The following is a 27,309-nucleotide window of genomic DNA, read 5'->3' as shown; positions in this document are numbered from 1 at the left end:
TGGGTGCAGTGCAGGACAGTGTTTCTAGAAGATGGAACTACAAACCTTCCAGGATGGCTTGGGACCCTGGGATCATTCTTGGTTATGGTATGGACTTGCCTAATGTTTGTGGAGTTGGATTGACATTGCTTGAGGACAAGCGATCTTTGGGAAGGGAGGACTGTCATGTCCCCAATTTCTGCCCTTCCTTAGTGACAACATTTCTAGCAAGGTTGGTCTATTATCTAGTTCCCATAGGCCAACAGAGCATAGAGGGAACCAACCTAGGGGCTTTGAGAGTCATGCATGAGCTTCCCAAGTAGTTTGGAGCAGTAGACAACAGTTTCCTACAATTTAGGAGGGATTCCTAATTTGTAGGGATTGACTAGGAGTGGTCTAGGAGGCATTTGGAGACCTCGACGAACGTTTTGGAGACTTAGAGTGCATCTCCTATTTTTTAGGAGGATCTCCCAGTTTAGTGACAGTTCTCTCAGAGGTGCACACAGTAGGGTAGGGGAGAGTCATTGGGACTCAATTTTGGTTGATTGGGACAATCTCCTACTTTTTAGGAGCATCCCTAGATTTTAGGGATGGACTGCCAGTTGACCCATCTTGTTCGGCATCAGTCACAGATAGGTGACAAGGTCAGATTCATGTTTGATTGGTCATTTTGGGCCTTTTGGGACCATTTGAGAAATATTTTAATATATTTAAATATTTTCTAAGTTGGTGATTAAATAAATTAAAATAAGGTTAATAATATAACCATTTTGGAGTAATAAGGGGATTTTGGCTTCAATTGATCAGGTACACCTATGTGTTATAGCTCGTTGGAAAGGTCTCGAATTATTATACATGATTTTTAATTATCGTTGGAAAGGTCTCGAATTATTGGGAAAATGTTATTTTATTATATTTTATTTAAAGGGCAAAGTGTAATTTCGCTTTAGGGTTCAATTTACAATTGGAAGGGGATATAAGGAGATGGAGACCTAATTTCTTATCATCTTTTGCATATTGAAAAACTTGTTTTTGTGAATTGGCTCTGAGAGAGCAATTCTTCATCTGGGACGCAAACCCCAGGTTCTGGATTGGCTGGGACGTAGCCCTCAACAGTTATTGGCATTGGATTCTTCAGACAATGTGCGTTGCTATCAGGGATAGAGTACACCATTCTTTATTGTGGATTCAGGTTGCAGATTTATGGTTTCAGCATTACAGATTGATTCTTTCAATTGGGACGTGATTCCTTGCAGTCTTACGGCTGCCATTTGCAGCAGTTTGGCATTATTGTTGGATGTAAGCTCTTTGGAACTGCATTGGATTTATTATTTGGCTTTATAAATCAGAAATCTGCTTGGTACGATTTATAACAATTCTGATTTGGCTCTATGTTCTTATTTATTTTCAATCTCCTCTCATGTTTATTGTTCATTATTCATTACTATTGTGAAAACTATCAAAAAACACAAAACAAAAACAAAACCTTCTGCAACTTTTGTCTATTCTCAAAGACCATCAAAGAAATCACAGAAAAATATAGTTTATTAATTTAAAAACTACGGTAGATTAGCAAGGGCATCTATCAGGGATCTTTCATATCTACAATTCCTAGCCAGTATAAACTCCACGTAGGAAATACACAGAACGATAGAGTTATCCGATTGTTGGGTGATCTCGGCAGTGACCCAATGTAGCTGTATCATTCTAACTCCAAGATTGCAGGGGCGCCATCACAAGTATCACCTACAAGCGTTGCAAAAAAAAAATCTCATGCGGTTAAGGTGGCAGTAACACCATTCGTTGCTGCAGATAATTTCCTGACGGCACATCATATTCAGCAAGGGCTCTGAAGAATCCACAAACCTTGTAATTGCAGGTGCCACGCCCCCTTCCTTACATTTAATATAATATTTGCTATCGAATCTTTCAATCGGAAGGCTGTAAGACTACTGTATGTTCGTATTTTCAATACTAGTGCAATAAGAGTTTGTGTTTGAGTTATCACTTTCTGAGATATGAATATCTATACTGCTGTATGACAATTATTGTGTGAAACAGACTATCATTGCATAATAGGAAATCTGAAATTCTCAGTTTATTAGATTAACATTTATATCTGTATTGTTCTTCTAGATTGGTATTTGTTCAAGAATTTTTAGTCTTCAAGTATATTCCAAGGTTGCTTGCACACTGTTCGCAAAAAAGCCAATGAAGGAAAGTCTGAATTCTTTATAGAACTAGGGAAGGGATATTACAATCAATCACCCAAGTACCGAATTTATTTGATGCATGATTTGATAGTGCTGAATAGAATAGGAAATTCTCAGAATGCTTGTCTGTATTTGTTTTTTCTAACTTCAGCATAGGATGCTTGTTTCTTAATTCTGTTAGGGCATTTGGTGACATAGTTATCATATTGATCACATCTGAAACATTGAACTTGGGAAGCATCTTTTCTTTGTTTGAATGAACCTTTTACATTATAATTTTTCTTCCTTTTGGAATTCTTCTTCTTTCCTTTCTTATGATGTTTGCTATTCAAAACATCAATGTCTTCATTTATAGATTTTTGTTTGATTTCATTTGGTAACTATCTAGCTTCTTGTAGGAAGTCAGATCTTAGGTGGTCTAATGTTGGGAGTTCTGACCTTGCACTTATGCCTTGTTTGAATGATTCACATGAGTTTGGTAGGCCACCTAAGGCTATTAGGGATAATTCTTTGCTATCTATTTCATACCCAATGGTTGACAATTGATCCCTCAATTGTGTTATTCTCATGAAGAAGGCATTCATGGATTCTCCTTCGCTCATAATTATGTGATTCAACTGTGTTTGGATTGCAAAGGTTCTGCTGGTATTGTTTATCTCAAATATGCTCTCTAGAGATTTGAACATGAGGTATGCAGTTGTCTATTTCGCCAGTATAGGTACTATGTGGTCTCTAACAGAATCCACTATCAATTTCATAGCTTTCTTGTTATTTTCAATCCATTCGGATTTTTCTCACTCATCCTCAGGTTCTGTCCTTTTGTCTTTTACATATGAATATACTTTGTTCTCTTCTAATACCATCATGATTCTCAACTTCCATGCTATGAAGTTGTTGGCACCTTCAAGGCGATCCTTGAAATTGATTGCATTTGTCATTTTGAAGAATGGAAGTGTTACTTTACTTATTAAGATAGGTAGTCTGATTTCTGGAGTTTAATTTGGATCTTCCTAACATGGCTATGATTCCATTTAAATGACTGGAAAACTTATATCAGACTGTGATATTACTTATTTCCATATTACTTATCTGTTGTATATTGTTTGCAAATGAATGCATTTCAGAATGTATATGCACCGATTAAATATTCAAATTTAAGAGATAAGTCTTAATGATTTTTTTACTGGTATGATCTGAAGTACGACCTGCAGATAAAATTATTTATTGATCACGATGGTTCTTATCTCTTGACTTTGTTCATATATATACATCGACCAATGGTCATAACAAGGGCGGACATGTCTATTCAATCTGAAGAGACACAATGATTTGTGATTTCCAAAAAACTCCAATCCTAATCGGATGTTTATAGGTTACCAAATAAACATATATAAACTGATCTTAATTAGATGTTATTAGATAAACCGATATTCACTGATCTGTATTAAGCAAGGACCATAAACTCGATCAATGCTTGATCGATTTAGCAAAATAAGAATGCTTGATTCAAGAGAGATCATTCAGATTTCAGCCTTAGCATGATATGGACAATTTGGTTAATTTGCAAGGATGATTTCACTGATGGGAAGAATAACGATTTTGTTTATGTATGTTTGTGTAAGCATGTATATCAGTTCATACATACATGCACACACATATGTATACAGTTGCCAAGTCAATCCTTGAATTCTGACCGACGCTACCATATCTTAACACAAAGCCGACAAATCCACTCATTTGAAATTCTCATATAAGGCCTCTAGATCTATTTTAGGATCATTGGAAGGTAAAAATCCAAACCTATACTTGAATCTATCTATAGATCTTGTCTTATTCCAAATATTGCGCCTTGAATGATTATTTGTATCAAATGCCATATGCTTACTATTCTTAGGATGAACTGTCCAACACTACCTAATGATCTAAAGTAACAAATAATAACTATCAATAACATATCCATAGAAAAACTTTTGGCTTTCAATCACCATTTTTAATCACAACCACCCTCACACTGTTGATTTTCCAACCTGCTGAGTAAGCAATAATTGAAATGTATTCATAGTACAAAATTCAATCTCAAATAGGTCATTGATTTTCCTATATTCAATTAAATTATCTAGAGTGTTTGTGCTATTCTGAATTAATGCTCAGTAATCAAGGGGTTTCGCTTATGAAAGCTTCTTGTTGAAGTTCCCATTGCTCTTGCATGTATTCTTTTCACTGAGAAAGCTTTGGGTTCTGTCTATAGAAGAAATTGATGAGTTTCTTTCTTTTTCAATTTAACTTCTACACAAGCATATGATGATTTTTTTGAGGTAGTGTTAAGAGGGAGGGAGTAAAGTAGAGAGATAATTACACATGCTTTTTTGGGAAAATGATTTTTATATCTTCAAGGAAATATATCAACTGTTATAGACTCCAAATTGTCATCTTGATATTTATTTCAGTCTGCGTTTTTTATTAAACTCAGCTTGTTTCATTTCTTGGTCCATACTTGTTTGATATACTTGTTGATTTCATTTTGTTGCATTTTATTAGTTGAGTATTTTGTTTGTGGAATTTTTCTTTTTGTTTCATTCATATTTGCTTTTTTTGTGGGTGTATGATGCAACTGCTCTGCTTTCACTAAGAATATTGATGGTATAGTCCTCTCTCGTAATCTCATCTTAGTGTTCAGCTTTCCATTGAAGTGATGAGGGGGCCATTCTAATCTCAGCAATTAAACTATACAAACTTATCTAGACTTCATCCTGTAGATATATTTCCTTATATATAAGTCATATTTTTTTCCCTGTGAGGGAAATAGAGAGAGAAAGGGGAGAAGGTATGAATGTACAGACATCCTGAAGGTGGTTAAAAGACTATGCAGGATCTTTAAATTAATTATTTGGTATGCATAAGGGAAAAATCATAAAAGAGAAAAAGACAAAACAAAAACAAAACAGAATAGAGTAAATATGTAAAATGCATAACAAAGCCACGTTGGAGACATACGTGGGTAGTCTATGTGATATAAATCTCTATAAAAGATTAGAGAGCATTTTCTGTGCTCATGGCTTCTTCACTGACATGTATGTTCTTTTTCTCCTAATTTTTTCAGGTTGGTAAGATTTCTAAAGCATTGGAAGTGACCAAGGAGATGGAAGCCCATGGTATAAGACACAACAAGAAAACATTTTCAATGCTGATTAATGGTTATGTACAGTTGGATGATTGTGCAAATGCATTTGCTATCTTTGAGGATATGCTGAGAGCGGGTTTTCAGCCTGATGTTGTGACTTATAATATCATTATCAATGCATTTTGTAAGCTTGGTAATCTTGACCGGGCTGTTAGAGTTCTTGAACGGATGCGCAAGGAAAGGCAAAAGCCATCAGCTCGAACATTTACCACCATAATTTACGGGTATGCAAAGTCTGGAGATATGAAGATGGCTTTAAAAATAGTTAAACAAATGAGGGGATGTGGCTGCATTCCTACTGTACAAACATTTAATGTTCTCCTATATGGTTTAGTTCAAAAGAAGCAGGTAAGTTCCCATTCACTTTTGATTATTTGGGACACATTGGTGTTAGAGTGTAATATAGTCAACATTCAATTCAAGGTTATAGCAAACAAGTACCAGATATTTACATCATTGAGTATTGATATCTTCTCCTATAATGCAAGAAACAAACGATTCATCTTATATTTAGGATTGCCACAACTTTCCTCTTTTGTTTCAAATAGGCAAGTAATTAAATTGCCTTTGATAGACCATTGAAACTCTATTTAAAGCAGATGGATAATGCTCTCAAGATTATTGACGACATGTCATTGGCCGGAGTATCTCCAAACGAGCGTACATACACCACTATAATGCAAGGTTATGCATCTGTTGGTGAGATTGGTAGAGCTTTTGAGTATTTTACAAAGATGAAGAGTGGGGGTTTGAAGCTTGATGAAATATCATATGGAACCTTGCTTAAGGCATGCTGCAAGGCAGGAAGGATGCAGAGTGCTTTAGCAGTCACAAAGGAAATGCATGTGGTTGGAATCAAGAAAAACGCCTATATTTACAACATTCTGATTGATGGGTACTTAATCTTTTTTCCTTGTAGTCCTTATTATTCTGAATTTGATTTTGTTAGGTTACTAGAAAGACAGTGACATTCAGTTTGCATTGTTCTAGATAGTACTTTATAAACTTCTTAGAATGTGATCAGATTTTGCTATATATAATTTTGTGAGGAGGGTAGTTTAATGTCAGCTGGGACTCTTTCTTTTGAAGAAGTTTTTCTTGGTGAAAAAGCATTTGGACTGTGGCGGTATGGGAAATTAACAGATGTTGATAGTATCATTACTTTTTAACTGCATTTTTTGGATTTCATTGGTCTCATTCACCTGATATTAGTTGGGCATATCTGGTTTAGGAAAGTTTCATTTAGTCTTGTTCCAAGTTCTGTTGATTTGATTCCATATTAGTTGTTTGCATGCTTTTCCAGTAGGAAAGAATTAAGGTTCTTTTTGGGCCATTTGCAGTGCCTTAGGGAAGTAATTAGGAAGCATCTATGAATAGGAAGAAAATGCTTTATTGTAAATCCTTTTAATGAACTTCTTAAATGTTAACACGATAAATTATTTTTATGGATTTTATGACAACAAAAATATGATGTTTATATCATCTTGAAAAAGGTATAAACATATTTTATTTTCCACAAGGAACTTATCGTAGAACTTTTGTCTTTGATTAATATGATGCTGATGTATTTATGTAAAAAAGGCCCGGCATGATTTGAAATCCTAGTTTCATTCACCTATTTCTCTTATGATAATGGACAACATTGAATATTTGATGTAAATTTTTGTTATCAACACATTGATTGTGGAGATAGTGTGATGCTAAGCAGTGGTAATATTGTTGATAGTGTTAATGGTAAATGCAATGATGGTTTTATGCACATCAATGGAGGATCGGGAATCTAAAAAATGAGGGGATTCAATCTATTCTATGTTCGTGGATTCAGTCTATTCTATGTTTATATTTTTGTTTTAATTTGCTCTCAAGCTTAACCATAAAAACTAAAAGGTATCTTTCTTGTTTTGTGCCTTGTGAACTTGGATTCAAACTGATGCTTGTTAGATGAGGATAAAGGTGTTGGCAGTGAGCCTCCTCTTGTTTGACATCTTAGGTCCTACAAAAGTGAAGTGGTTTCTTGAGTTTGAGAAGATGTATACAGCTTTCAGTTTTGTTCGTGTATGCAAATGTTTTCGGTCTGCATGTTGTTATTTTATTCTATGAATGGATGCATTTATGAAGTTATGTATCAATCCAATTCACATTTGATGCAATTAAGTTATTGTCTTCCTATTGCTGGCTCATGAAGATGTCTGATAGAAAACCATGAAGTCTTATAATCAAGACAATCTTCTAGGCTATGATATCCTTTTCAACTTTTCTTTCAGTGTAGTTTTTTCAAAACAAGAACAGTGTTAACATTTGCAGATGCAATGTATGGTTTTCAGTTTCAGATTTGCAATATGTTTGTAATAATTATATATGCTAAATGTTTAGATGCATAAAGAGAAGGCAGACTTTAAACATGAACAAGAAGATTGTAAATCATATAACAATGACATTGCAAATGAAAAGCTTCAGACTAACAATGATAAAGTTTACTGTTATGAATATTGTATCAAAATTTCAAACTGATTACATATTGAATTAAGCTTGATAAACAAAAAGCTGATACTCAAACAAAGAGTTAAAACAAAAATCAGAAATCTTAATCAAGGTCCTTAGCTAGGATGCTCTCCACCAAGGTTGAAAAACTCAGACTCGGCAATATCTCTGCCACTCCAAAATTTTTGAAAACTTGTAATCACCGAAAAGTCGGCAATAAATCAAAACTTTTATCGAACATTTGAAAATACACAATTTCTTAAAATATTCTTAAAAACACACACATATACACCATACTTGTTAGTTCTAAGTCTGATAACTCCAGAGTTAAAATAGGCTACAACTACTTAATCCCCTTTTAATTTTTCTGATATAACTTCCAGTCAAATTAACTTTTTCTTCACTGATGGATATTGATACATTCTCTTTTAGTTGTCTTTTATCTAAGAATGGAAATGTCTTATGAATTAGATTAGATTCTTTTTCCTATTTTAGGCCAACGAGGAACTTCACTACAAATTTATCATATTAGTTTAACTGTTCTCCTAAATTTTTGCTCTGATTAATTGGGTCTATCTAGGAATACTTGGTAGTCTCAAAATCTCCCAAAGAAAATTAAATAATGAAAACCTTGCAAAATGATTTAGTACTTCTAAGTTTTAAATGCTAATCCCTTAATTTTGTTTACCAATTACAGATGTATGTGGGCATTTATTAGTTGAGTGGAAAATGCTCATCAAATGCATGAAATGAACTTTAAATAGTGTAATTCAGGCACAATATCCGATTCTTGTTTTGGGGAAACATAATCAAGTTCTCAGCATACATATGGATGCCATGTGTAAATGAGAATGGTGTCTAAAGGTATCAAAGGTGATCAGTGAGAGTGGCGTAAGGCGTCACAAGTCAAAATCCTATCTGAGGATGCCTTCTGTCGAATGATAATGCTGTTTGATGATGGTGTCCAACATTGCCGTCTCCAAAAAATGATACAAACAATGAGCATAAAAAATGAGATTTTCATCCCTTTATTAACTACGAAAACCCTAAAACGATTTGTCGCAGCTCTATTGACTCTATTGCTGATTTAAACTATGATATATTTTGCTCTTTTGCAATTTTTTCTAGTAATGTCAAGGCACGAAAATGAAAAAATCACTGGCGGTATTAACAACAATTATAACTTCGTCGAGTTTGAATTGCGATATCATACTACACTACATGCGATATTATTGTGAGATTTTCAACCATGCTCTCCAATGAGTACTTGAGTTCGTGCACCCAATACTTGGGAACGTGTCTGAGGGTGTGGGTATGCATACCCTGCAACCTTGATGAGATTCAAACTTTTGACAAATGTTGTTGTCTCATCTTGCTAAAATAGGAATATGGAGAATTTGAAGATAGGAAGAGGCTATGGCAAGATGAAGTTAAAGATTTCGAGCAAGTGCAACATGGGAATTCAAGTATCTACAAATGGCAAGGTTTCATCAAGTCTACAAGTAGATGAAGGAGATCAACACAAACTTGAATTTCTAGCGAAAGTTCAATTTCAGAGGAGGATATAATTGCGTTAAGCACCTCATTAAGAACAAGTAAAAAATTAAGGTAGTAGAAGATTCCCAAGAGGATCGAGAAAAATCTTGAAGGTGAAGCAATTTGAGAATGAGTCATCACAACTAAAGACATAATTGTTGAGCATCAAGAGATATTTCTTTATCTCCAAGGAATTGAAGAAGTGTAGAAGATATAAGCACGCTAAGTTGGTGCCCACTCATCTCCAATCAATCAGAACACTCCAATTGAATATTGAAACCATTTTCTCATTAATCAATTTACCATCAATGCATATACATGGCAGTAGAATTCGATCAAGTACAGATCAGTTAAATCAATATTATACTTGGATTTAATATTCAGTTTTATCATGGGTGATAGATCAATACAATGGTTTGATATAAGTGTGTATACACATACATCCATAGTTTACAAACTCTTTGAGTACTCCCTTAGTTGCTGAGTACTCTCTTCTTTTTTTGTTGGGCAGGTATTCTCATGTTTAACTTGCGTTTTTATAGACACAAAAATCTAGGGGCAAAAAATGTTGATGTAGATAAAATGCTGGTTAGAATGCGTTTTCGCAAGCTGTTTTTGTTGCAAAACCATGCATTTTCTCTTTCAAGATGTCAAATTTTAATTTAATATATGTTTCTTTAAGAAAATTTCATATTATGTTCTTTCTAAGTTGCCAAGTTTTTGTCGAGTTTTCTCCAAGTTTTTGCCAAGTTAAAATCTTTGGGCTTGTCAAGTACTCTCTGAGTCCGAGTATGTATACATCAATATACATAAAGCATATTGATGTATGTGTATGCATATAATCTTTAGATCTTTGTATTGAAGTTATCATCCATAATCATTTGAACGTTGCTATCATTTCAACATTGGTTGTATCCATGCAATTGGGAATGGTAATGTAAGAGAGGATCAGACATTCAATGCCTGATTCTTTCACTTTTCCACATTAAATCATCATTTTTCAAGGTTTTGACACTATGCCATTAAACATATTGTGTGTGATTACATTGAACATTATATTGAGAATAATGATGCTTACTTGTGTTAGATTTTAGGATCTCTGCAAATGTAATAACATTGTTGTAATTCTATGTGTTTCAATTGCAGATTTCCAAGATATATAAATATATCTTCAAGAGGCATGTCTTGTGAAGAGACATGTCTCTATGGTTATATATATTAATTAATCATTAATTAGGACATTATTAATTATAACATATCTACATTAGATATAAATATATTGTATATATAATATATATAGCATACAATATATATATATATATATATCTATTAGAGTATGTCTAATTAATGATTACCAATAACCATAGAAGGATTAACTCTAGGATAGTTCAATCTGACATAAGCTACAACTTAACACTCCCTCTTAGCTCAGGAGGATTGTTATAGAATACATTATCATGATAATCTTAGAATGTCATATTAAAGACATCAATATATATTTATCACACTAGATGTTATCCTTTGATAATATAAGTTTCAACAAGAAGTCTTAATCATATCATAGTTGTGATCTTTTTATAGTAGAATCGCTTCATGAAATGTGTCAATATAAACATGCGAACAATATCTGATTCTAACAATGATATGTATATCAATTGTTTTCTACCATAGCTATGACTTAGATACAATCGAAGCTATCTCAACACTCCCTTTTAAGAAATGATTTAAGTAATACCTTTTGAATCTAAGTCTTCCAAGACTTTTGACACAATTCAGGACAACAAATTAATGCAGTCTTGTCATGATAATAAACTTAGATATTATGATATCCGACTTAGTTTGAGACAACACATAAAGAATTAATTATGATATAATTCTATCATGTTCATATCATACAAAGGGTGGGTTAGAGTAAAAATCACGACTCTTCATGATTATGGCCACATAGATCATGTCTATTCTTTACCCACTAACTAATAGATTAGTTTGTTTAACATCTCCTTAATTAGATCATCTTTTAACAAGATTGATCCATACAAATACATGAGGAGTTATATTAAAGGCTAAACAAAAACAATTTTAAGGAGAGTGAACTGCATTAATATTACAGTCAAGATAATAATCTGACTGTAATACTAATGCAGAGCATTACATCCAAACTGATTTAATCATGTCTAAGCATATACTTCATCAGACATTAAAAGACTGAGCAAAACTACATTCAACACCCCCTCTTTAGCAATGAGGGTTTGAAACATCTTCATACTACTAGGTATGAGTACCACTCAAATGTGGCTGATAGAATATCCATCAGTAGTTTCAATATATAGAATTGCTAACATCCTTAATACTCCCTCTTAAGCAAAGGGACTTTGAAGAATTATAACTCAAGGTTATACACCACTTAAAATGTGGTTAATTATGGTGTCCAGAAGAATTTGGCTTGAAGAACCATAATAGATTTTTCATGGTGTCCAACAAAATCCGGCCCGAAGAACCATGATGGTTACCAATGTGTCTGGCAAAATCCGGCCTGAAGAACAAGGATAACCCTAACTTCAAAACACAATGGATTTTCATAAAGTCCGGCAAAATCCGGCCCAAAGAACCATGAAGGTTATCAATGTGTTTGGCAAGATTCGGCCTGAAGAACAAGGATAACCCCAACTTCAAACATTTTTGTTTGAAAAAATAGATCAACTATAAATAAAGTCATCACTTTATAATAGGATCAAAACACAAGAAAGGTCATCACCTTTCACAAGAAAAGTTGTCACTTTTCACAAAGCAAGCTTGCAACCAAATAATTTTATATTCATGAATATATAGTTTAATAAATCCATTTACAACAAGGTCATACCAATTTTACCTCTAAAGTACACAATTTTAACTTTGCAAGAGGCTTGATAAAAATATCAGCACTTTGCTCATCTGTACTAATATAACTCATCCTTGTGATAAGTGCACTAGTGTCACAAGGTCACATGACATTAACTCATGGAGCATTTTCTACAAGAGTTGATTTATCCCTGTATGCATATAATCATCAACCATATGATGTTAGTCAATAAGTGCATAAGAAATAACAACATTAATCATGTCAAGTTTACTTCTAAAGTGATATGGTCTACTCCCTCTGAATCTAATAATAATCTTTTCAACCTTTAGGTTATAAGTCAATGCTTCCTCATGATGTACATAGAGGTAGGCCCATCAAAATCACGAAGTCGCACCCATGGATTTCTAGACTTCCTCTTAATAAGGAAGGATACTCATAATCTCGATCATCATGGATATTTTCTTCAAGAGCCTCACTTTATCCATCTCAATCATCAGGGTCTTTGGGGCTACTATCATTAGATTTAGTTTGCACAATATTCGGTAGCATGTGTAAAGTACCAACCATCTTTTCCTGTAAGACTATCCTCAAACATAAAGGAAAAGATCAAAGCCAATAACCCTTATAGTATGTATAGAGTTACAAATAAGAGAGAGACGATAAATTAGATAAATGCAAAAGATAAGAATACTTATTTGCCCAAGAAGATTCAGAAATTGTCTTTTTAGAATATTTGAGAATAGAACAGCTCCCTTCTAATGAAAATTCAAGTGGGAATTGAACATTGACTATTATTCCCCCCACAATGAAAAATTCCCACTCGTTCCTATATTGTTTGACAATTTTGTATCAAATGTGACAACTCCTTTTTAAGTTCCAATTTGCTGTTTTCATCTATTGAAGATCCAAACATTCATTTAGCTTAATAGTAGAAGCAGACATGTCCTTCCATTTTCTCAAACTCGTCGATAATACACCAATATCTTGATTGATTATGATTGTGCCATATGTATGAATCTCCAACTCATATGTCAATTTTGGGACTGATTTCTTTAGAATTTAGTTACAAGAGACAATAATTCAGTTGGAAAATGGTATTATGTAAGTATTGAAAAATTAAAAATGGATCCAACTATATATATAATGTCCAACCACTTGGAACTGATATAGTTTATTTGAAATTTACGGCCTCTGATTTAGTAGATCAGTAATAAATGCAATTGTTGGTATTTATGTATTTGATTCTCATTAACTCTTGATTTGATGCTTATTGATAGTCTGGACTCTGGATCAATGATTATTTGCTCGTATCTAACTTGGAACAGCCAGTATTATTTTCTTTGCGTATCTCCTCTTAATCACTTATAGTTGTCTTCACACTATTGTCTATACTGATGAAGATGTTGTTCTGAATCTCTAATTACACTTTACAAGTATGCTACTGAATTTGCCAAATAATGTTGAGGTACAACTGAGGGATCAGACTATAGATGGTTAGGAGGGATTAATAATTTGATGTGGAGGAGTTAGTATCCTTTCAAGTTGCCCGTTATCCTTTTGAGTTCGCTTCTATTTTCATGCTAATCAAAATGGTAAACGATTGCATGGAGGAGTGAATCAAGGTTGCACGGAGGATTGAATATCACTTAAGTTCCAATGTCTCTTAGGGATCACTGTCTTATTATATCTGATATTGTTATCTATTCTTCTTGTCCTGTACTTCCAAAAATGTTCGATGCTATTTGTGGACATACCTCTATATATCCTGATCATTGCTAATTGTTCCTTTATATTTTCCTGTTCGATCTGCAACTCTGGATTTGTACACCAAATATGTTCTGAGAAATATATCATTGGAGGCTGTCGTATGAATCTCTTATAGGTTTATGCTGGTTGTAGTGTTTGATCAGCACTGACTGTAGAATTTCGTCAGGCCAATTAATCATCATGTAGTCATTGTCTTAGATTCTTCACTCAACAGTAATTGCGATATCTGATCTGATCGGTAGATATATGCAATTTGTAATAGCTGTCGTCCTTGATTATCTCTCTTTGTGCTTGCACTAGGAATGCCTGAATGACAGATTTCTCTGCATCGTGTGAATCTCTGTCGCTCATGTTCTCTTATTGAGATTTCAAACTGTCATGTATTTTTATTCTCCGCTGGTTGGATGTTGCATTTATCGGGTTTCATCATTGTATATGGTTATTATCATCTATGTAATTCTGAATATCATTGAAGACTTCCCTCTACCCTACTTCCTTCTCCATCATACTCATTGCAGATGCTTCTCGGATGATTCAGATATGCATCAGTATGTATATTATTATCGTCTTATTATTAAAGCTCTTTGTGTTTTTTTATCCTTATCTCCAACTGCAAACTCTTTTAATGGTTTACGTAACACCCTGTGTATTCAACTTCGCTCCATAGTTTTGAGGGTGCAATGCTGGGTCTGACACATTCACTTTTTAGATGAAGTCGTGGATGAGTTGCTTCATGTCAGGAGTGATGACCGACTTTCTTGCTTTTGTATTTACCCCTCGATCTTCCATCACATTGCGAGCTCCCCACACACTTCAGAGTTTTCATGTACTTTTGTGCCTCTATGTACAACTTGTTCTTGTTCATTCCATCATTTTTTCCTTTGAATTTAGGGACGCTCATGCAGCAACAAGTATTTAGTTGGTCATAGAGGCAAATCACCTATTGACTCATAATTTTAGCATACTTCTGGCGAGATAGTTCTATACGAATATCCCGAATCTGATGATGGAAAATATCTTTCTCACCAATGCTTCCAATTCCATTGTCTATGTAGATCAATAACAAGTCACTCTTTCTATTGCTATTTTTTTTTTGGGTTACATTTGCAGTTGGCTCTGATACCATGTTAGATTTTAGGATCTTTGCAAATGTAATAACATTGTTGTAATTCTATGTGTTTCAATTGCATATTTCCAAGATATATAAATATATCTTCAAGAGGCATGTCTTGTGAAGAGACATGTCTCTATGGTTATATATATTAATTAATCATTAATTAAGACATTATTAATTATAAGATATCTACATTAGATATATATATATATATATAATGATTACCTATAACAATAGAAGGATTAACTCTAGGATAGTTTAATCCGACATAAGCTACAACTTAACAACTTGTAACTGATATGCATATGTTTGTTTGTGTGTTTACTACAAAAGTTCATCTTTTTCATGAATTATGTAAAGCCAACTCATATTGATGTATGTGTATGCATATAATCTTTAGATCTTTGTATTGAAGTTATCATCCATAGTCATCTGAACGTTGCTATCATTTCAACATTGGTTGTATCCATGCAATTGGGAATGGTAATGTAAGAGAGGATCAAACATTTAGTGTCTGATTCTTTCTCTTTTCTACATCAAACCATCATTTTTCAAGGTTTTGACACTATGCCATCAAGTGTTTTGTGTGTGATAATAGTGAGCATTATATTGAGAATAATGGTGCTTACTTGTAACTGATAGCATATGTTTGTCTGTGTGTTTATTACAGAAGTTCATCTTTGTCATGAATTATGTAAAGTCAACTCATTTTATCTTTCAGCAAAGAGATTGAAAAGCTCTAAATCAAAATATAAGTTTGTTTTGTCACTTGTGTATATGAACTTACATTTTATAATTGAAATGTGTAACAAACGGTTTTTTCATAATAAAACAAAGATGATCTATAAAGAGTTTTTCCCAACAAGTTATTGAACAAATAATTGAGTTCCTTTTCATAGGACATTAACTGTTTTTAACTACCAATAATTAACTAAAAAAATCATGTTCAACTGAGATAACTATATCAATGATCAACTAAAACAATGATAAACTGTAATAACTACAATGACGACTAGATGGAAATAACTGTATCAATGAACAACTGAATTAACTAGAATAATAATTAACTAAAATAACTGTATCAATGGTTAACTGAAATAACTAGAATAACGATTAACTGAAATAACTATATCAATGATCAATTGAAATAACTAGAATAATGATTAACTGAATTAACTATAACTATATTAATGACTAATTGAAATAACCGTATCATTGATCATTTGTAATAGCTGAAATAATGATTAACTATCTTTTTCTACATACGAGTAAAGTAAATGCTTATCATGAAAAGAAGAAAAGAAAACATGCAAGTAATATCTGATGAGTCTTTAGTGAGTTGTGCAAGCCTCAGCTTTCGGTAAGAGGAGAAGCATTGACTTAGGCTTAACCTCCCAATCTCGAACCATACTTATCCCCACACAATCTATTGAATTAGAAAGGCCCTCCCTACCTCGGGATTGGGCTTGAGATACTTTTTAGTCCAGCCACCCGAGCATTCCGGTGTTTAGAATGTTAGCACAGTTATGGACAAACATGTCTGAATAACTGATACCATTGACATTAAGTGATCTTAGATGGAAACCATGCCTTTAAATGACCTTGGCCAAGGTTTTTTTGATGAGTTCCATGACCTGATTACCATCGCTCAACTTGATAACAGGGAAACAACAATATGGACAAGCATGAGCTATTAAGTAAAAGTATTTAGTTTTATTGTATCATATCTGATTTTACTTCCATGTCATTGCAAATTCCATCTCACCTCTTCACCTTTTCCATGGCTTTACAGCTGGTGAGTCCTAGGTGCTGGGAAGTTCAGAGAAATCAACTTTGTCCACTGATTCTCAACTGATTCATGTATAATATATGTTTTTCAGCTTTATCACAAACTGTGACTTTAAAGAATATGTTCTTTAAGACTAGCAAAAATATCATTGATTCTGATTTCCAAATTGTATATTTAAATCATGATTTTATTGCATCTTAAATAACTCTCTCTCAAGAGGTTCTATCCAATGATATTTAAGATGATTATAACTACAGTTTTAGCTGTTATGGAAATCAGAAACTAGTAGCAATTGATAAGAAATATACAACAATGCTTGGAACATGATTGATTACATAAACTATGACAATCTAGAAAAAAATATGAGCCTAGTTGGCCGCTATGATTCAGCCCTTCCACAAACGTTCTTCAGGGGCAAAGTCCAGTGTAAAGATGTATCACATCTTTTGCAAAGAAGACCATTACAAGGCAGAAAGGGTTGGCAATGCCATGGAGGCAGTGATTTTAGACTGATATTTGTCGAATATTGGGTGGTAAATGAAAGTCGGAAATGAGAGAGGGAGTTGAGAATGAGAAAGGAAATAGGTATGAGGTTTTGGTATGTCCTTCATCTCACTTGACCTCAAGATATATAAAAGGTTAACGTGACTCCTTGGCTTCCAAGAAGTCGTAACATAAAGAAATATCTTGGCTCTTGAACGCCAATTAAAAATGCCAAGTGTTCAATTGGTTTTAAACAAGAAAAAGAATAAAAGGATGGAAGAAGATTTGAAGGTTATAAATCGACAAAATATTATGGTTTATATCTATCTACGTACACGTAGATATATTGGTGAGGTGGCACCATTTTATTATAAAGAAAGTAATATTATGGTGTCACTTTATTTTATATCTATGTGTACGTACCTAGTTATGTATTAAAATACGGTGAAAGATCATTTAAAAATCCTTTGAGGTACATTATATTTTAATTAAATTATTTATTTAATAGCTCATGCGGGTCCTTCAGTTGTATCATGAAGTTCAAGTCGTTAAGTCCTTACCAAGGCAATTTAAGGTTATACCTGTCAATCTTGATGACTGGACTAGGCTAGTATCCCATTCAATTGATCCTGTTTAGCAATGCTTCCCCCTTCATCCTCTCCTACAATCACCCATACAATACTTCCACGATAATAACAAGTTCCATAATAATTTTCATATAAACGTTTAAAAGAATTTAATTATTAACCATAATTTCAAAATCAAGCGACTGCTAAACATCACATGACAAATAATGGATAACGACCATCTTCATTAACAGTTAATACAATGGATATAAATGACTGCCTGCTTTACATGATTATGAGAGAAAAATCCATTCAATCTAATGGCTATGAGAAAATTTAAAATTAGGTCAAAAATTGTGATGCAACAAAATGTATATTGAAGTTTTGTTTGTAATTTCTTCTCGAAAAAGTTATGTTTGCTTCTGTTTCCTACAAAAGTATCATTTATTTCAATTGTAATATGACTATCCATCCCTAGTTCTTAAATCTTCATTTTGTGTTTGTTGTTCCCTGCCGTGGAAGTTGTGGTTCATCAACACCTTTTTTAAAGGAGCTAATGTTATTGAATATAGTTAATTGTGAAGTTCTTGTTGTGATTGGGTATATATGCTAGAGCTTTATCCAATTGGATGATAGGTAAAGGCCAAAAAAGGGTGGGACATTGGATTGATTGAAAGAGTTAGTCACTAGGCTAGCCATGTGTTAAAATAGGTGATTAAAAGCCAAAAACTAATGGAAAGAAAACACCATGTAAAACTGAACGTTTAAGACTATTATGAAAATTGTCATTTCACACATCTGTTGTAATAGTCTAATATTTTCCTAATTTAATGTACTTGCATTGTTTTTCTTTTCTAAAAAATATTCGTAAATCAGTGTGTTAGTTTTATTTTTGGTGTAGCTAATTGTCATTTTCTTTGTAATGTTTGTAGGTGGGCCCGGAGAGGTGATGTATGGGAAGTGGCTGATTTGATGCAACAAATGATTCAAAATGGCACCTTACCGGACATTCATACATACACATCATTCATCAATGCATGTAGTAAAGCTGGAGACATGCAGGTGAATGATTTATTTGAACATTGTATTGCTTGCACCTTTATTTTAGGATGCAACATCAAAATATAAACTGAATAATAGTTACAGTTCAATTATTTCATCAAACGTTTCATGTAACTAAAGGGTTGCGTTGACCAATAGGCACTTCCTCTGTATTAATTTTATTTTTTGTATGTATCTTTCCTTGCACAATAAAATGAGAGATAAGTAAACTAGTTATACAATATTGTAGTGTTCAGAAAGACATGTTGCATACCTAATTCGTCTTTCCTAACACAACAATATGAGAGATAACTAAACTAATAGTACAATAGCATAGTTCTCAGAAATACACAATGCATATACATCACTGTTCCCAGACTCATACTCAACTCAGACTCAACAAGGTCTACTCAACTCAAGACTCAACAACGACTCAAAATGAAAAAACCTTAGAAATTTATAGACTTTTAACAACTTAACCCTTGTTTCATGCACCCTTTATTGAATATAAATTAAAGACACTATAACATCATAAAATAAAAGCTAATTTGTCATCATATACGCAAGGAATGTAAATGCTAAATCCATCATATACATAAGTAGCTAAGTCTGTCAGGAATATGGAATTGAAACCAAAGGGATTTTGGATGAAATGAATTAAAAACTAAAAACCTCTAGACAAATCTTGTTCTAGCTTCAGGGATAGGTTATCGGGGGTTAGAGTGTTGAAGGCGTGCTGAATCTTACAAATTGGTTGAGTCTAGAATTTTTTGGAAAACCTCAAGATCTAGATTTTGCATCTAGCTCCTATGAAGATGAAACTTATCTCAAACATCCTGACAGTATTTATTCAAATATAACTTAAAGTAGAAGAAAATAGTTAAATGTAACTTGTACTTGAATGTTTTATGTGTATAAATCCTCTTGCCCCCTGAGCCAAGTGTTAAATTGAAGAGTAAACTTGCAAGCATATGCTTTGACTTGACTAAGTTATGCATGCTTAGAATGAGTGAGTTGAGTGAGTTTCACCCACTCGCTGAGTTAGGCGAGTCATGGGTCATAACCTAGTGAGTCGAGCAACCGAGTTGCTAAAACTCGACAGAGTTGACTCTACTTGCCAACTCGCTAAACTCACCTAACTCGCAATGAGTTTGAGAACAAAGATATACATGCATACATTTGTGTGTGTGTAATGTGTTGGGAGTCTTGTAAAATTTGATGGTTATTAATATGGAAGGTCCTAATCCATCATGTGTTGGGGGGCATGTGTAAAACTTGATGGGCATTATTATGGAGGTCTCAATGCATTATGTGATGGTGGGCATGTGTAAAATTTGATGGGCATTATTATGGAAGGTCCAATGCATTGTGTGTCGGGGGGCATGTGTAAAGTTGGATAGATATTTTTATGGAAGGCCCCAATGCATCACGTGTTGAGAGGCATGTGTAAAGTTGGATAGATATTATTATGGAAGGTCCCAAGTTTACAAAATGATTGACATCCAACAATAGGTATAGTAATAAGATTTTAGATATAAAAATATACACCGACTATGCCTCATACACTTGCAGTTGATTTGGGCTATTTAAATATTTAACCTTTCATTTGTTATTAGAAAGTATATTTTTGTTTTCCTAGGAAATAAAAATATAAATACATGGATTCCTAGTAGTACCCTTGATACATTGCACTCCTTTGACACATTTTGTGTATGTGTAAGGCACACTTCAGATGTGTTTTTGGGAGAATTTATTGAATGTGAGTCGTTATGCACCAAAAACAAGTGATGGCATGGGAAAGCAAGGAAAAGGAGTGGACATGTCCCAATGTAACCTTTATAATTTCTTTTCTATTAATGATGGAAGGCGGTAATCTACATCTTGCCCATTTGACCTATACAACTAGCAAAGGGTTATATGCGCCGTATGTGTATCTCATATGATCTAGGGGCTAGGAACATACTTGATGGAGAATACTTAACTGTAAGAGATGGTATGAATAAAAATAATTGATAACAAAAATTGTAGTAGAAAGGTATGTTATAATGCTATATTAAATGAGCCCTAAATGGATGGATATGGACCCTCTAATAGTCTAAGATATCCATTGATATGCTTTTGGCAACACCCTCCTAGGTTTTAAGGATGAGGGCAACTCAGGATGGTAGTGTGTGTTTCTGGTGTGAGGGTACATTTGCGCTACTTTTTAGGGGACAACTATATAAATGGGGAGATTTTTTAAAAATATAGAGAAATTTTAGATACACATATCATAAAAATGATAAAGTATTCATCATGGACATTATAAATACTTGAGATATAACATTAGACTTGAGTTGATATGTCATGTGAAAATTGGTAAACAAATTAGCATTGCTGGCTAAATTTTTTTCAAGTTACTAGGACTACAGCTTACAAAATTTTAACCTTAGGCAACGTACAATGAGATAAATCTCTCCTTTCAGCAATAGAGGAGGCTCCCTTCTTACTGTAGGTGGCTTCAATAAAAACTTAACTGAAATCACAAAAGGATGGACTCTTAATCAATTCCTCTTTTTTAAGAAATGATTATCAAACAAAGTTACAACCTTCAAATTTAACAAAAAGTTCCCACTGCTTCAATAATATTGGTGGCTTGGTAGTTGACTTAAGAAGACTCCTATGACAACTGTTTAAGATTATATATGGTAGATCAAGAACAAGAACCAAAAGTCTCTTGCGATTGACTTGATTCAAGAAGGTTCAGGATAATTAGTAAGGCTCAAAGTCTCTTGCTAATAATTTTGAAATGTAACAAAACACTAAAAGTTGAAGCTCAAAGTCTTCCACTCTTTAGAGATTACTACCCTACTTATTTATAACAATTTCTTTCCTTAAAACATAAAGTCTTTAAGAAAAGTAAACTGAATGCTGAACGGATTCACACAAGTGAAGCTAAAATGAATTCAAGAATGCTTAATAAATGCAAGATAAGAAAACATTAACCAATCCCAAGACCTGCAACACAAAGTTTGGAAAACATTGCTTCCTTTTTTCAATTCTGAAAATCTGTACTATGAAACACGGAGTCATCTTCAAAATACAAGACCTCCAAGCATAGCCTTCTTGCCTAAAACTAGAGATGAAAATATACAATGAGCTATCTCTTTTATATAGGAGAAGTGTAGAGAAAAGGGAAGAACCTCAACCACCTTGACTTATTCAATAAGTAACTAACCAACCTGTTTGCATGGAACGACTATACAGGTACATGTTTTCATGCATTTATAAAGTATTTTGCATCTCCATGTAATCTATCATAAATCAATACCTATTCTTTTGAATCATAGAAAAATAAGAAATGTCCAAGACACTTGAGATATGTCTTCATAGGGTGTAAATGAGTTTCCAAAGGTTCAACTAAGACTCGTGTATCTGATTCACTGGTATGCTATGCGATAACGGTTACTTTTTTAGGCGTGATTGCAGTTTCTAAAATAATGTTGTTACATTCAGTCTGCTTACTTTGCAAAATACTCAATATAAAGAACCCAACTGGTTCTACCTCTAACAAGTATCAAACTGCTGCACTTTTAGATGTTTGACATTTCGTCAAACACTTTGCATGTGAGTTTTATTCCCCTTTACTTTATTTTTCAGATTGTGTTCTTTTAGTTGTAGGCTGCAAATAAAGTTATTGAATGCTTTCACAATGCAAGGTTATTATGGAAATGGTATACTAGTTGTTTCCACCCTTTAACAAACATTTGCATGAGTGAAATTAACTATTACAGCCAATAGACATAATGAAAAACACTTGCCATGCATCTCAATATGCACATACAACCACTAAGCATTTCTACAAACACTTGACATGACTGAAAAATAATGCCAGGACAATTTATTTTTTTTGCAATTATAATGCCTGCAAATTATTACAAATAAAAATAGAAACCTGTATAAGTTTGGTACACAAATTAGTTGCAACAAATCCAAGGAATTGCCAACAATTTTCAACGCAGCCTTCTTGCATCCAAACATTGCGATATCTCAGATAACCAGAGCTATATGGAACGCTTAGCAGTGGTGTCTAGCAGCAGCAGCCAAACGCCTTAACTATTCACCAAATTCTGGCCACCCAAGATGAAGTAAATGCAGGCTTCCAAATGCCTAGCTTACAGGAGGAAAATAAAGCCTTCAAGCAACACTAAATACAGTAGAAGGCAAGCCAAAAACCACGTCAAACCTGATATAAATTGCAGCTCTTCTTAGTCACCAAAAGCCGGTAGCAATGACACTCCCTATGAACTAGAAACTTCACGCCAAGAAGAGGAAATGATTGGCGTCAACAACAGATTAATCTTAAGAAAAAAACTTAATAATTTTGGTGGACAATGACACCACAATTACCGTCAATACAGTTAGAATTAATCACTAGATAATTAGAGCACAATTCACCACAATATTTTAGTGATTCAAGGTGCAAACAGAGAGGAATCAATCCTCAAAACCCTTGTTAAAACCCTTTCAAAAAATTCATAAGTAACAAAATCAATAGCCAAGAGAATGAATTCTTTTTTTTCCATGAAGTCTCTTTATAATGCAACTTGGCTTCTTCCTCACATTTTTCATTAAAGAGCCTTCATCAATGCACCTTTCAATTAGAAGCTCTCATTTGATAATTTAATAATAATTTGGCCCCTCAAATAATAATAACTCCCAAAATGCTTATTCTTTAAATGTAATTTTTGAAACAAGAGTCGCCTATTATTTCCCCATGTGACCAAATGCATTTTCCTAAAATAGAAAGGGTTCCTCTCAATCATCACGAGACTGGCCATAAATAGTAGGTGCATGAAACTAAGTCCAAATGAAGTCCAATGTAAGTCAAACAAAGACCAAACTAGAACATACTGAACTTTGAAGAAGACAAGATCCTCCCATAGCCAATCTTCAGCCTTAGAAGACCCTCTATCCACAACAATTAGTCTATGAGGATCACAATAATAGGTTAATCCCTCAAACTTTGATGTTAGCGAAAATTGGGACATTACAGTTTGCCCTCCCTATGATTATTAGTCCACCCATGTCCCAAGGGTAGAATCATGTAATTTCTTTATGATCAACAACTAGCTCCTATAGTATCATAACTAATGATAAACTGAAATGAATCTGACTGTAGATGTTGCAGGAATGAATATCTCATAGAGAAGCAACTCAGAAAGTTGACAAAGCTTGCTTCCACAATTGCACAAAGTGAGCTTCCATACACTATTTGGCACATGCGCAACTGAACTGTGCACCTGAAAATAATCATGCACATGAGTGTCAAAGGTAAAACCATATGTGCTCGACACCATGTACAGCCCTATCTGAACTCTTGATGCACTAGAAGGATCCCAAACAATGAACAAAATCTTGCCAAGAACATCCTTTGATATTTGTTGCTCAACTCTGAACTCAAGTTCACCAAGCCCAAAATAGTGAAGCCAATGAACAAGACCTGACCAGAATTTAATCAGCACCAGGGAACTGAAGCACATTGAATGCACATCCATCTGTTCTATGGAGATCAAAACATTTGAAAGTGGTTGTATCACTAACACCATCTCACTTTGTACATAATCCAACTTGCAACCACTGATCCCATCTACTGCAAGTGGCAAATACTCACCCACAAAGGATGGTACACCCTTGGAACCAATCCACATTGATGCAACAACAAATCCTTTGTGTGTGGATTTGGGAAGTCATGATGAATACTCCTACCTATGTAGTCACGATAAAAAGCTCACACCTCGATCAAAAATTGGCTATCATAGCTTTGAGTGTAACCCCTCTCATCTACCTCATTACCAACATCTGCAATGGATTTAACCACTCGAGAACTTGATGCAACATGTATTGTCATGCTGCTTCCTACAAATGCACTCATCCAAACTATATCATTGGCACCTGTGATTGAGATATGTGCGGCCACATCCTCAACCTTCTCACAACCATAGCTTGTGGATATGAAATCATCACCAACTACCATTAAAGACAACTGAATTGTAACTGTAGCTTGTGAAGACTGTACTTTGTTCAACTCCATGATAACCTCATCTAAATGTCACTTTGACTCTTGGAGGGCCAAGTGAGTACATTGCAAAGAGTCTGCAGTCACCTCAAGCACATGGGTGATCTTGTCAACCTCCTTTTACCTCAATGCATAATAACATATATAATCTCTCTTGACCAGAAAATCTCAACCTAGTAACAACTGTTAATAATTATGTCTCATAATCTTGATAGTGTCTCAGAGAGCATGAAACTCCTTAAGAGAAAGACCTCCATCATAGTGCTCATCTGTCATAGGAGTGCTCCAACCATAGATAACCAACATTTTTCAAGCTATATCAAAGTGCTCTAGAGCTATGGCAATCATACTATCACTAACCTTTAGTTGCATTATTAGATGATAAGGAACCTGTCACCTGTGACTCCTGCACATGTCCGCTGACCCAAACTCGACACTGTGATAGGAAACTATATTTGTACTACTCACCACATGATCACTAACATCATGTGTGCTATCATCCTCGCAAACATCAACAACCAAGGTACTGCTACTGGGTACCTCTACCAATACCTCCTTTGAAGACGTGGAAGCCATTGCTGTATCAAAATCCTTGTATATCTCTGCTTCTCCCACATCAGTAAGTCCCTGTAAATCACAATCTTGGGACTTATTATCATTTCATCACCCAAAATCTGATATGATATACCAGACTTGCTGCTACATGAACCATCATCACATCAAACATTAGAGGTACTCACACCACTAATATCAACATTGTCCAACTGAGAACCCTTTGCTATTGGCTGATGTTGCGTACATGACTCTGTCATCATGTGGATCAACAACACTAGGGCATAAATCTACTTCGCCTAACTCCTCTATAACACTCAAATCATGAGTGTCATAAGTGGCTAGTTTTGTGCCCTCATCCATCTCATCTAAGAAGACTGCTACCTACTGCATTGACTCAACACTATGACAACTGCCATAAAAAATAGAACTGTCAGTGCGGATATCCTCCATGTAGCCTTTAAAAATAACACCCTCATCAAGAGAGTCTAAACTAACAGTGGTAACAAGTGCACTTGTACTTGCACTATCTGCAACATCATCAACATGCTCACATAAAGTACTAATCCTGAAATCAAACCCTATATCACCCATATTCCCACTACTACCAACTAATGTAAGACTGCCATCAAAGGTAGTTAGCATGTTAGCATTTTCCAAAGCACTCTCTAGAATCCTCAAATTGCTGCAACTCATTGCTGCTATCCTCTAATGAAACAAACATGTCCACATGCCCCTGTATAGAATCGCCAATGTCATAATTGCAGATAGGACTAGTGGTTGCCCACTAAGCATAGGATCATCTTCACCATGATCCCTAGCTGCTGAAAATTCATGGTGAAGACTTCTAGATGTCTCACTTGTGAGAAAAACTCTAGATTATCTTCTTGCATTCTTGGTGAAGACCTTTTAAAAATGGAAACCATATACCTAGCTGCCCTGTCAACTTTCATCAGATCTAAGTCTAGCTTCCATCCTTTCTGATGTTGTCTAAGCTTTTCCATACTTTCCGTCAGGAGATTTGTTCGCTTCTTGAGATTACCCCTGTTATTTAACTGATTTCCATGATTATTAGATTTCTTGTTTTTGTCCGTAATTGAAATAACTATGAGAGTGGTGAACACTCAAATATCAACAACATGACCAAAATATTAATTTCCCCTACTGCACAAGATGATAAGAAACTGCTCTGATACCATTGTAAAGAGCCCAACCGGTTCTAACTCTAAAAAACATCAGACTGCTTCACCTTTAGATGTTTAACATTCCGTCAAACACTTCGCATGCAAGTTTTATCCTGGTGTACTTTATTTTTTCAGATTGTGTTCTTTAAGATTGTAGGCTGCAAATAAAGTTCTTGAATGCTTTGACAATGCAAGGTTGTTATGGAAATCATATACTAGTTGTTTCCACCCTTTTAACAAATATTTGCATGACTGAAATGAACTATTACAGCCAATAGACATAATGACAAACACTTGCCACACATCCCAATATGCACCTACAGCCACTAAGCATTTCTACAAACTTGGTATGCATTCTAATGAATGAATAATAATGTGAGGACAAATTTATTGTTTTGCAAATATAAAGCCTACAAATTATTACAGATAAAAATAGGAACCTGTATAAGATTGGCACACAAATTAGTTGCAGCAAACCCAAGGAATTGCCAACAATTTTTGATGCAGCCTTCTTGCATCCAAACAC

The 27,309-nt window shown here is 34.3% G+C and overlaps 1 protein-coding gene across 8 annotated transcripts in view; it reads left to right on the top strand.

Moving 5' to 3' along the window:
• Positions 1-27,309, top strand: part of LOC149552070 (pentatricopeptide (PPR) repeat-containing protein) — a 305,115-nt gene that overhangs the window by 210,094 nt on the left and 67,712 nt on the right. For all 8 annotated transcript variants that reach the window (XM_089787540.1, XM_089787542.1, XM_089787541.1 and 5 more), the window contains 3 exons: positions 5,293-5,721; positions 5,973-6,268; positions 18,881-19,010. In XM_089787540.1, the coding sequence (XP_089643666.1) occupies positions 5,293-5,721; positions 5,973-6,268; positions 18,881-19,010 (855 nt within the window). The remainder of the gene's footprint in view (positions 1-5,292; positions 5,722-5,972; positions 6,269-18,880; positions 19,011-27,309) is intronic.

The sequence above is a fragment of the Cupressus sempervirens genome, chromosome 6 (assembly GCF_028749045.1).
Source record: "Cupressus sempervirens isolate cs-2001-9-10 chromosome 6, ASM2874904v1, whole genome shotgun sequence".
Lineage (NCBI taxonomy): Eukaryota > Viridiplantae > Streptophyta > Pinopsida > Cupressales > Cupressaceae > Cupressus > Cupressus sempervirens.
This window is presented reverse-complemented; position numbering and strand designations above follow the sequence as displayed.